Genomic DNA, 12,348 nt, shown 5'->3' with positions numbered 1-12,348 from the left:
AAACGCTCAAAAGCTGCCCTTGCATAGCTGTCAAAAATCTGTCTGCTTTTAGATGTAATTCGAACACTCCTCACTGGAACATGTTTGGGCCCACAACCACATGCGCCCCCCTATTTTTAGGGTGACATTCACAACAATCACAATAAAGAGGCTATTTATACTGCCTGCTCAGTTCGAGCACCAATACATCATCCGCGGATGACACGCAAGCGTTCCACAGCTGGAGGAGAGTCACCGGGAGAGTCGGGGCTCGTGACAGGACCACTGGCATGACAACTATTTAGTATCAGTCATAATAACAGAAAGCATTACCAGTGTAACCCCCACTGAGAAGCATTACAGGCCTGTGTAAACCTCATTAACCCATATAGGCTGAGGCTGTGTGAAAATGTTTACATGTTGGTTCCTTCTACAATCATTATGTTATGTTGTTGATGTATGATATTAGACCTGTGACGTTTAGAGTTTGTAATCTTGTAACAGTGTTTTCAGTATAGGGATAAACTGCAATGACTAACTTGTATTGTACCATCACAACTGTAGGCTGGGAGACATCATCTACAGTATGCCATTCTGAGGATAACAAAGGGATGAGACTTCAGCTGGAATTAAATCAAATCAGTTTATTGTCACGGAGGGAGAAATAGGCTATATAGTCAGGGAACAACAGAAGGAATAGGCAATAGCTTTAATCTTCATGCTGGAGTCACATGAGTCAAAAGAGGTGGCTATAAACTGAGCATGGGTGAGTGGAGTAATGCATTAGGCTATCTGTCATTTGAATTGCACATGCAGAGGGCCATCCTGTGGCAACAAGTGGAAAATTCAAGGAACCAAAAACATGTACAAAGTGACTTCTGTTCAGTTAATCTATACCCTATTCATTTGATAGGCTATATCTAAATCATTAATAACTAGGCCTACAGGCCAAAGTAAAGCATTTAAGATCTGAAATTAAAACTTCATTTCTACTGTATATTATATTAGCCTATACATCACTGGAATAGCCTCAGAGTCTATCATGTTTGTGGAACAAACATGTCTGTTAGTAGGCCTAATTCATGGTGTGGCATTGGGTGACTTTTTTACATCACATCAAACAGGGGATTTCTACAAGTTTGGAAGCCTTTGTATCAAATACCAACATATTATTTATCTGAGCAAACAGTGACTCTCTGGGTCAGAACGGAATGTAATTTGGGGTTTAATTACGAGGTTGAAGGTGATATGACCTGATATGGCCTTGGCCTTGAAGCGTGCGTAGCCTACTACTCCAAATCGTAGAGGGCGCTAGTGCCCACTAGTGGCTTTGTCTCACGTTATTGTTTACTCACACACAATCGGCGGTGGATTTGAAATGAAGGTAGTCTACTTTGCATAGTCACGCTTAAATAATCTACTGTAACGTTTTGTTTTCGTATTGTGTAACATAACGTAGATCACAACAGATACCATCCTGACACTTGTCTTTAGATGCAAAACGGACCAGTTCACTGGAAAAGAAAACTAACGTTAGCTGAGGTTAGCTAGTAGCTAGTACTACTACGGTGTGTCTGTGTCTGTGTTGTGTAACGTTAGCTGCTAGAGATTTTGGAGGACGACTAGAATGACATACATTAAAGAAGTCATAGACATATTATCTGTATATCTGTGATGATGATGAGGTCTTGTCAATAAAGTTGACAGTTTCGTAATGTTTGTTTAGGTTTGTTGTCCTTGCCGCTTGTGCCACTAAAGAAAAGAAATGGGTGTTACGGAGTTATGGTCCATCCTGGAACCAGCACGAGAGTCTGTACCATTGTACAGCCTCACTGGAAAGACCCTAGCAGTGGACCTCAGTTTGTGGGTCTGCGAGGCACAACAAGTCCAAGCGATGATGGGTAAAGTCCACAAACCACACCTTCGGTAAGAACCTTTCACGTAACCCAAACTGATAATTTCACAACAGCTTTGATACATTATAATAAGAATAGCCTACCATAGATCTGGAGGCATTCATCTAATCTATTCATCTATTCAAATATTAAAGTAGCCTACTTGGGTTATTCTATGAAGGTCGACATGTGTAGGCTACAAGAATATACTATTCTCACACTATGGTTAACCATTTTTCATAAGTGCATGGCCATTTCCATGTGTCCGGGTTGACCGACATGACATTTACCCTACATCTAAAAAGAAAATATTTTAATTTAAGGCATGAATTTTAAGTCAATAACTTCACCGTTATTCGATAATTAGAGCCATGTTATCATGAAATTTACCCCCTGTCACATTTATTATATTTTAATTAATTATATTTTAATGTAAAATCGCCTCCATATTTTTGAGGGTGGTTGTATTTAATTCTTGGATAGATTGAAAATAAGTTTACTTTTGATGAACATTGTATAGGCTAGTGAAAAAGGCACCCATCTAATAGAATGGCCCACTTCACAAATAGGCCGAATATAGGCACTGAAAACACAAAGTACCTATTACCATGTGGACATCTCTTCTTCAGGAATTTGTTTTTCCGAGTCTCGTCTCTCACCCTGATGGGTGTGAAGCTTGTTTTTGTAATGGAAGGAGAAGCTCCCAAACTCAAGGCAGATACCATGAGCAAAAGAACAGAGATGCGGTTCGGAGGATTTCAAAAGAAAGCTCCCAAACCAGCAGCAGCTAAGAGCACCAGCAGGGGGCGCTTTAATGCCGTTCTCAGAGAGGTTAGTTCCAAGTTCCACTCCAGGATGGTCAATGGCCTTGCCTTCTAGACCAGCAGATAGGCATTCAGCTATTTTAGTGTTTAAATTACATTATGTTATAACCAGGGCTCCCACGGGTCATGGAATTTCTGGAATATCATGAGATTTCAATTATAGACATGGAAAGTCAGGGAGTTTTATAATTTTTCGTGCTAAGTCATGGAATATCAGGGAATTTAGTTGTAGTGGCTGCTCTGAAATCATTGGTCAGTATTTTGTACCATTCATTATATAGTAAGTTCAAATTTAAATATAATTATAGTGCAAGGCAGTTCAGTGCAATAGTAATATATTAATAACAATATTGTAATTGTTGAAAGATTGAAATATGCATGAGGTAGATAAGCAGAACAGTGTAGATTGACTTTGTTCAGTGTAAGGGTGGGGGCTTTATGTTGCTCTATGTTATGCGTGACATGTCACAAATGAAGTAGCCTACGTTCAGTCAGAAGACCTAATTTAATTCCACACTACAAGGACTAAAAACAAAAACATATAATCAGGCTTCTTTTGATAAGTCTGTTAATTCTGACCCCCAAGTTCCTTATGTGGATAGATACCGGACTCTGTCTCCTTATGTCCACCTATTGTCCACTGTTGCTCACGCAAAACGTAAAAAATGCTGTATTTTTGTAATCAACTGGCCGCATAGTTCTGTGCCCCTAACACCTAAAAAAACAACAAATTTCTGACAAAATCTTTTCTCCCCTGTCTTGGGTGTCCTGCCCAGTGCGGTGAGATGCTGGATTGTCTGGGTGTGCCGTGGGTGACCGCTGCCGGGGAGGCAGAGGCTATGTGTGCCTTCCTGGATCTGCATGGCTTTGTGGATGGCTGCATCACCAATGATGGAGACGCCTTCCTGTACGGCGCTCAGACCGTTTATAAGAACTTCAATATGAACACTAAGGTCAGAATTAACACCTTGTATATTTGTCTTTTCTTATGAGGTATGACATTAACTTGATTTAGTTTATTAAACAGGGAACAATCTTTTTATCTACATTGTTATTAGTATAAATGATATGTTTAAGTTGGGTATGCGTATGACAACATTTATATGTCGATACTCCATCCACTATACAGGAATCACCCTTACTTATGCAGTAGTTTTTGCTGGTTATCAAGTATTGTCCCCTTTTTCAGATTATCTCTAGCCAAGTAGTCCGTAGTGGTATCCCTACAACAGTCATTTGAATGAACAGAAATCTTATTTTGGGGCAGCCGTGGCCTACTGGTTAGGGCTTCGGGCTTGTAACCAAAGGGTTGCCGGTTTGATTCCCAACCCAGTAGGAAAAATGTGGGCGGGGGAAGTGGTTGAGCACTGCTCTCTCATGCCCACATCCACGGCTGAAGTGCCCTTGAGCGCTGCTGTAGCAGGCAGCTTACTGCTCCGGGTTAGTGTGTGCTTCACCTTACTGTGTGTTCACTAATTCACGGATTGGGATAAATGCAGAGACCAAATTTCCCTCACGGGATCAAAAGAGTATATATACTTATACAGCGGGGAAAATAAGTATTGAACACGTCAACATTTTTTTCAGTTAGTATACTTCCAGTGAGGCTATTTGCATTACATTTTCTCCAGACATTAGTATTAACTTAGGTTATCCACACATATTAAAAAATTAAAACATTAATGTCCATAAGTAAAGTTATGAGTAAAAAAGTGGAATGGCACAGGGAAAAAGTATTGAACACGCTAAGAAAAAGCAGTACACAAAGGCTGAATATGGTGTTATTTCAGTTAGCCTATTAGCTGGTTTGATTTGCGTTGAGCTCAATGAGCATCAAACCAGCTAATAGGCTAACTGAAATAACACCATGCCAATCTCTAGGTATGGTGAAGGGTATGTGATGATGTGGGGCTATTTTAATTCCAAAGGCCAAGGTAATTTTATCAGGATGCACAGTATTCTGGATCCATGAAATAACTGGCCTTTAAAAATAAAAATCTGCCTGTGTCTATGGGAATTTAACATAGGGGTGGCAATACTTATGACCCCTGTATTTTAAGGAAGAACATTTATTTATTTATGAGACATTATTCATTCACTAAGAAAATTGGTGTCCTTAAAGGTTAGGTATTTCCTCATTTTTCACTTAAGGCATTAAGATCAATTTCCAAAAGATGATTTTATATTCCTCTTTTTAGTCAACTTTAGCATGGGTGCCAACACTTTTGGCCATCACTGTACATATTGATGAGCTATAAAATGTTTTTTCGTTACCAAGAGCTCTCCCAAGATCTTTGCAACCTTATTGTTGCAAAACATATCAATAGAACTGGTTACGGATGCATTTCAAAACTTCAGAATCATCCAGTAAGCAGTATTGGAGCCATTATCTGCAAGAAGAAGGAACATCACTGCATCATCAATCGGCCATGCACAGGATTTCCTCACAAGATTTCTGACCAGGAAGTCAGAAGGATAGTCAGAAGTGTAGCCTAAGAGCCAAGGACCACTCGGAGTAAGCTCCAGAAAGACTTGGAGGTAGCAGGTTCACTTGTTACAGATATAATCATAGGTAATGCACTCCACCACCATGGCCTCTATGCACGCTCACCCCGCATGACTCTATTAATAAAGAAAAACATGTCGAAGCTCGTTGAAAGTTTGCTACACAACATTTGGACAAGCCTATGAAATACTGAAAGAATGTATTCTGGTCAGGCGAGAGCAAAATGTAACTTTTTGGATGTCATACTACACACCATATTTGGAGGAGAAATGGCACTGTGCATCACCATAAAAATACCATACCAACAGTGAGGTTTGGAGGTGGAGGCATCACGGTGTGGGGCTGTTTTTCATCTCATGGTACTGGCAGACTTCATACAGTTGAAGGAATGATGAATGGAGCCATTTTTCTGGGAGAATCTTGCCATCTACCGGGACGATGAGGATGAGACATGGCTAGCCCTTCCAGCAGGACAATGATCCAAAGCATCCAGCAAAGGAAACTCTCAATTGGTTTCAGAGAAAGGAGAGAGGGACCCCTGGAATCTTCAATATTAAAAGACTATCTGTTTGAAAGAATGGGCCAAAATCACACCTGAATACTGCGACGGATTAGTTTCGTCATACAGGAAATGCCTTGAAGCTCTCATTACAAATAAAGGCTTTTCCACAAAGTATTTAAGAAATTTCAGTAGACGTGTTCAATACTTTTTTCCTGTGGCATTTCCCTTTTTTACTCATAAGTCTAGTTATCGACATTAATGTTTGGATTTTATATGTGCAGATTACCTAAGTTAATACTAATGTCTGGTGAAAATTTCATGCAAATAGCCTCACTGGAAGTATACTTACTGAAAAAAAATGTTAACGTGTTCGATACTTATTTTCCCCGCTGTACTTGAAAAACTTGATGACACCAGTGGAGTGTACCATCGGGACAGCAATGTAATGATCTACCCAGTTTCAGTGTTGTCTTGTTTGTCCCATTTGTTCCACTGTAGGATCCCCAGGTGGACTGTTATAAAATGTCAAAAGTGCAAGAGGAGCTCCATCTCTCTCGGGAGACCCTTGTAGGCTTTGCGATGCTGCTTGGTTGTGACTACATCCCTAAGGTATTTCCCCCCAAGTTAGGAGGGCAACCGCTGAGAACTTGCCACAGAGGATTTTAGAAATACAAAGCTTTTATAACACATTGAAGAGAAATTGATGAACTAGGGTTTTCTGTTTTTAAAAGGGTGTTCCTGGAGTTGGAAAGGAGCTGGCCCTGAAGTTGATACAGAGCCTAAACGGAAAAAGTCTTCTGCAGAAGTAAGAATTGTAATGTTTTCAGTTGTAAGCTCAATGGGATTTGAAAGAATGCTGACATTGGGGGGGGGGGGGGACTTCATATTTCCCAGTGAATGAAGTTCCCTAATATTCTTATATTAACAATATGCCACAGAGTTATAGAGTTAATTCCCGAAGGTTGCCCACAGCTGGTGGTGTGGGCAATGTGGTGTAAAAGATCTGTGTGTGTGTGTCTGTGTGTGTGTGTGTGTGTGTGTCTGTGTGTGTGTGTGTTTGTGTTTGTGTGTGTATGTGTGTGTGTGTGTGTGTGTGTGTGTGTGTGTGTGTGTCCTCTCTCAGGTTCAGGGAGTGGGCAGCTGCTGGTGTGCAGGCCCAGGAGATGGCCGTTAAGAAAGTCCCCCACTGCAACGTTTGTCACCATCCAGGTGAGAGAGTCTGCCCGAGGTGTCGAGTTACGGGGGGGTGTTCATGGATCAGGGGCTTTAGACACCACTTTCTTGATTAAGACCATTTCACAGGAGGATCTGATGTCGCCACCTACACGCTAGACGTGGGTGCCTGCGTTGCCTTGGAGCCTTGCAGGTTACTTTGCTTATCAGCGAGGCCCGAATTTACAAGCAGGCTCGAAGTCAGGCCTTGGAACAGAACACACTCCTCTGAGCTGATAATGGATGTTCGTCTAGACAGCATGAAGGCATGGTCTATTAACTAACGTAGTGCATTTCGTCTTTAAAAAAGTCACAGTTCCTCTCAGCTCAACATCTCTCTTTTGTGATTTTGCACCAACCTTACCTGATTCACCTCATATTAATACATGTAATTCTTACTTGGAATGGTAGAGGTCTTACCCTATTAGCAATGGCTTTAGAGAAAGCCACGCAATGCATTGCAGAAATTGACACTTTTGTTGCATTTTATTTTTCATTTCCCTCATTCATTTTATGGTGCAACAAAAATTTATTTCTTTGTCTTTTGTTGCTTGTTTATTTGTTTATGTCTTGTTATGCTTCTCCAGGTTCAGCCAAGGCTCATGAGCGTAGTGGCTGTACCCTGTGTGACAGCACCCACTTCTGCCAGCCACAGGACTACGCTGTGCTGTGCCCGTGTGATTGGCATCGCTCTGAACGGCTACGCCAGGCCAACGCTACCGAGACCACTGTCAGGAAGTATGTAGTGGGGCCGGACAATTTGGGCCAAAAGTCACATATTGAATCACTGGCTTTGGAGGTCTCATACTTCTCTCAGATGTTGTTCAAAGGCTGTTTTTTCATACATTGAATGATGTTGGCAAGTCATGGTATTTACTGATAAACCTCTTTTATTGGTCCTTGAAGGAAAACTTTGGCATGTGAAAGGTTCCCTTTTACTGAGGTGAGGATGTTTCTTACAGTAATTCTGTATGTTATCTACCTATGTGTTAAAATAAAACAAAAGATAAAAGAAACATGAATTTAGTTGATTCTGTATTCCAGATTATTGAGGAATTTCTGGTGAACAAGGATAAACCAATTCAGCCTCTCAGAAAAAGAAAACCTAACCTTTTGTCCATGCAGGTACTGTTTATGAAAACATTATACATTGAATGTATATTGTGTATGTACACTGCACCTTTTTCTGATGTCATCCTATGGTTGCAGTGACATTCGAATGAGTTGACGGTCATATTCAAAATTAAGAGACCACTGCAAATTTGAATATGAATGTCAACTCATTTGAATTTCACTCAGCAACCGTAGGATGACATCAGAAAAATGTGCAGTGGTATCTTAATTTTTTCCAGAGCTGTATATGTGTGTCTGTGTGTGTGTGTGTGTGTGTATTATTTCCATAAGATGTGTTTTTAAAATTTAAAGTATTTTACTAATTAAGAAGTTTTTTACTTTGTCCCAAATTTCCAGAATTTTGCCCTTGACAAAATGGAATGGCCAAAGCACTACACCAGTGAGAAGGTGTTGACGTTGATGACGTACACGGAGCTGGTGAACAAGAGGCATGGCAGAGACACCCTGAGTCAGATACAGCCCGTTGGGTGTGTAGGCCTTTGGTTCAAAGCAGTGTCAGTGTATGCTATGCATTAAGGCCCATTCACACCAAGAACGATAACTATAACTATAAATAAATAACGTTCTCGCTAATATGAATGACGACGTTCACACATAAACTATAACGATAACGACATGAAGAACGATATCGTTGGTGATCACTTTCAGAGCAATTTTCAGAATGATTAAAAAGCTAATAGCCAATCAGAAGAACCCATAGAATTTTAACCTTCACATTCATTAACACAAGGAGAGACTTTATTTATCATTGTTCAGTGTGAATGCTTTTATCGTTATGGTTATAGTTATCGTTCTTGGTGTGAATAGGCCTTTAGACATAACTGACATTTGAATGAAAAGTATTAACTGCAACGATATTATTTTTCGCCTATTGTTGGTTGAAGAAAGAAACAGATACATTTTATGTTTTTTTCCTGTCAATTATTTTAATATACATATGCAAAACCCATTTGGCCATATCTCATAAAGCCTGTTATCTCTCCTTTAGGATATACAAGCCAAGAGTAAGAAATGGAATCTCCTGCTTTGAAGTCATATGGAAGAAGCCAGGTAAGAGAAATGCCAGTGCTGTCCAAATGTTGATTCAGTCATGTGATGTCTTTGAGTTGATAATCCATCGCTCTGGTCATTTGACACTCTCGGGTCCTCGCTGTGTTGGTCAGCCTCATAAAAGTGGCAGGTTGTCACTCCACAGCCTGTTAGTGTCTTGTTGTGAGGTTGTGTCAGGTTGGGTCTGGGGACTGAGGTGGGAGAACAGGCGCATATTGGGTGCTAAAGGTGCTAAAGCTGCTTCCTGTGGCCACCAGGGCTGTTGGCCCATCTCAGCCAGGGGTGAGTTTCCCAAAACCATAGCTTAGTTAGCAACAATGGTTTTGGGAAATGTGACCCTGTCCGATAGCTTAGTGTGTGTGTGAGTGCAGTCTGAACCACAGAGTCAGTGGAGTGAGACTAATGACCGTAAAGAAAGTCTGCAAGTTGTCGTATGCTTATGTTAAGACGTATGCTTATGTGTTCTATGTGCACTTTTATTTGTCATGTGTGTTGGTGACAATTATTAAATTGATCAATTTAATTATTATGAATTAAACTTAAATATGGTCTGTGTTTCATGTTTTGTTATGTTTTGTGGCTGAAAAAAACTGTTAGGGGTGCCACATATCTCAAAATCCCACAGCAGGCTAGTTATTGGCTTGTAATATTATTACCGGTAATATAAATTGTATGTTGTAGTTAAATATAGAGTTAAATTTGATCCATATACTTCACAGAGCACTATGCATTCCCTGATGGCCAAGAAACTGAGGACCAGGATGTGGTGAGAACTGTGGAGGAGGAGGCGCTGTTTCGCGTGGCATATCCAGACATTGTGGACCTCTATATCAAGCAAAAGGAGGAAGCAGAGGAAAATAAAAACAAAAGTATGTTTTTCACTCCCCCTTCTGCTTATGGTTGTATTTATATTTCCCTATACATTTATAAGAAAAACTGAAAAAACTCTTGAGCCACTACAGTGTACTATACAAAACTCTCGCCATTTAACCTCATCAAAAGAGCGGGTGAGCAGTGTAACACACTGAGGGGTTTTTCGTTAGTGCACCCTGACACTTCAAAAGGCAGGTTTTGTCACTGGAAGCCCTTCTCCCTCACGTGAAAGGCTTTGATAAACCAAGAGGTGTTGCACAGGAGCTCCTGTCTGTAGCCTTCAGATTGGGCCTTCTGTGACACCCCCGACTCTCTCTCTCTCACCAACCATCCACAACACCAAAAGACACAACAACACTTGTTAGTCACACGTTGGTGGACACACACACACACACAAAAACACAAAACATTTCCTTAACTATCTAAATATACGTCCACTATCTGGTTAACATCCTTGTAAGAGGTGTTTTCTAAAATAACTCATCTCTAATATAAGGATCTGTAATAGCTAATTCAGATATCCAAATAACTTATTATCTCTATTATAAGGATCTGTAATAGCTAATTCACATATCCAAAATGGGAAAATGGACATTGATAAGTGGGTGGGTGTTCTTGGTTTGTCTTACAGAGAAGAAGCCGAGGAGTAAGAAAGAGAAATCCCCAGATGTCTGCGATGACGACGTGTCTGATCTTCTGGCTCGGATGTCACTGAAGAACACCCCAACGGAGAGCACTACGAGCTCAACCACAGCGGCGCCAGCCAGACCGGCTGAGGAACGCCCAGAGGACCCCTCCTGCACTGAGGGAAATCAAGATGGCACCAAGAAAGAGGACACCGGTGATCAACTGGACGTGAAGCCTAACGCCGAGAAGCCACCGTCGTCCCCTCTTCCTGGACCAGCATCCCCGGCTGTGACGTCCTTATCCACGCCCACCCTGCTGGACAAGCTGCATCTGAGTGATATTGACTGGGAGGCCTGGTCATTCACGACGTCCCAGTCCCAGGCAGGGTCGAGTAGCAAGATCGATCAGGAATCGGCAGAGCGTGTGGACACAGAGGCTTTGGGGTCAGGTATGGTAGGATCGGTCTCGGACTCGGGGTCACAGGATGGTCCTGCGTCAAACAGAACTGAACTCTTGCCTGAAAATGAACCCTGTTCACTACGGGAAAGACTCCTTATGAGGAACGCTCTAAAGTCTCTAAGTTCTTGCAGCGAGCGGAATGAATGTGTTAACCTGACAACAGATGAATCATCAGAGGCCCACCCCATTCCCCTAGAAAGAGCTGATTCCATAGTGGTCACTGGACATTCAAAAGCTGACACTGGTCATTCAGGAACTGAGAAAAGTCGATCAGTTTTACCACAGTCTCAGGCTCAGAGTAAAAAGCCAGCACAGCTTTATTTATCTCACAAAGCTGCCGGTGGTTGCAACGCTGAAATCTCAACACTAAAAGCTGTCACAACTTCCACTACGGCACACAAAGCGAAACAACCGAATGTGGTAAGCACAAACGCATCCGCCAAGTACAAATTTGTGAGGACAAATAAAGAGTATGCCCCTGCTCTGTTGCAGCAGACCAACAGCGATGATCTGACCAGCAGAAAGCAACCGAAAGGGCCTGACCCCAAGCCTCGAAAGGTCTCGAAGCCGAGCGTCTGCATCGGTCCGGTGTACTCGAGCGACGACAGCGATGTGGAGAACCAGCTCAAGAGAGGGCAGCGGTGGACCAAGGCCAACAAAGCCAAATCAAAGCCCACTCACCCCACGGTTCACAACCATATCCCTGCTGCTGCCAAGACAGCTTCTGCTCCCCAGCAAAAGCCTTTGAGCGTGACTGATCCCAGGTCAGAGGAGATCCCAGGCGTATCACTCTCTGAGCGTGTGCAGCAGAGGAGCCAGAGAGCTGAGGTGGAGGTGATCGACTTGTGCCTCTCAGCTCCGGCCTCTCCGCTTTGTGCTGCTCCGAGTGCAAACGACGACTCCATCATCTCCATCGAAAGCCCCCTGCCCCTTGCCCAAAGACTCAAACTGAAATTTGTGAAGTAAGCACCAAAATACTGCATTGGAAATACTGTGTAGAGTCTTTTTAGGTATAGCACTGTGAAGTGATTTTTTTTTTTTAAATCATGTAAAATTAAAGCTTTGTTTCATGTGCAGTGGTGGACTTTGGATGTTCTTTCATTTCCACATAATATTTAAGGGCATCTATACTTGTTATTTAAGTGAACCTACCCCTCCTTAAAACCTACCCCTCCTTAGTAGAGTGTCCCTAAAGCCAAACCGAAGTATCCCGAGGTCTTTATGTGGTCGAATAGAGAGTCCAGAATGAATTTCATCAAGCCAGTACCTTTTCGGAAATGTTGCCAT

The 12,348-nt window shown here is 41.9% G+C and overlaps 1 protein-coding gene across 1 annotated transcript; it reads left to right on the top strand.

Annotated features, from left to right (window-relative positions):
- Nucleotides 1-1,340: 1,340 nt before the first annotated feature.
- Nucleotides 1,341-12,120, top strand: gen1 (GEN1 Holliday junction 5' flap endonuclease). Its single transcript, XM_076272237.1, has 14 exons — nucleotides 1,341-1,363; nucleotides 1,706-1,905; nucleotides 2,504-2,705; nucleotides 3,475-3,651; nucleotides 6,205-6,315; nucleotides 6,438-6,511; nucleotides 6,830-6,915; nucleotides 7,506-7,656; nucleotides 7,825-7,861; nucleotides 7,963-8,043; nucleotides 8,389-8,519; nucleotides 9,041-9,102; nucleotides 9,822-9,971; nucleotides 10,607-12,120. Exons 2-14 carry the CDS (start codon nucleotides 1,745-1,747, stop codon nucleotides 12,025-12,027), a joined length of 2,844 nt encoding a protein of 947 aa, XP_076128352.1. The 5' UTR covers nucleotides 1,341-1,363; nucleotides 1,706-1,744; the 3' UTR covers nucleotides 12,028-12,120.
- Nucleotides 12,121-12,348: the final 228 nt, after the last annotated feature.

This window comes from Alosa pseudoharengus, unplaced genomic scaffold, assembly GCF_046254945.1.
Source record: "Alosa pseudoharengus isolate Yale_2024_CS ecotype anadromous, Long Island Sound unplaced genomic scaffold, YU_APseudo_1.1 YU_APseudo_1.1_scf_7, whole genome shotgun sequence".
NCBI classification, from domain to species: domain Eukaryota; kingdom Metazoa; phylum Chordata; class Actinopteri; order Clupeiformes; family Clupeidae; genus Alosa; species Alosa pseudoharengus.
This window is presented reverse-complemented; position numbering and strand designations above follow the sequence as displayed.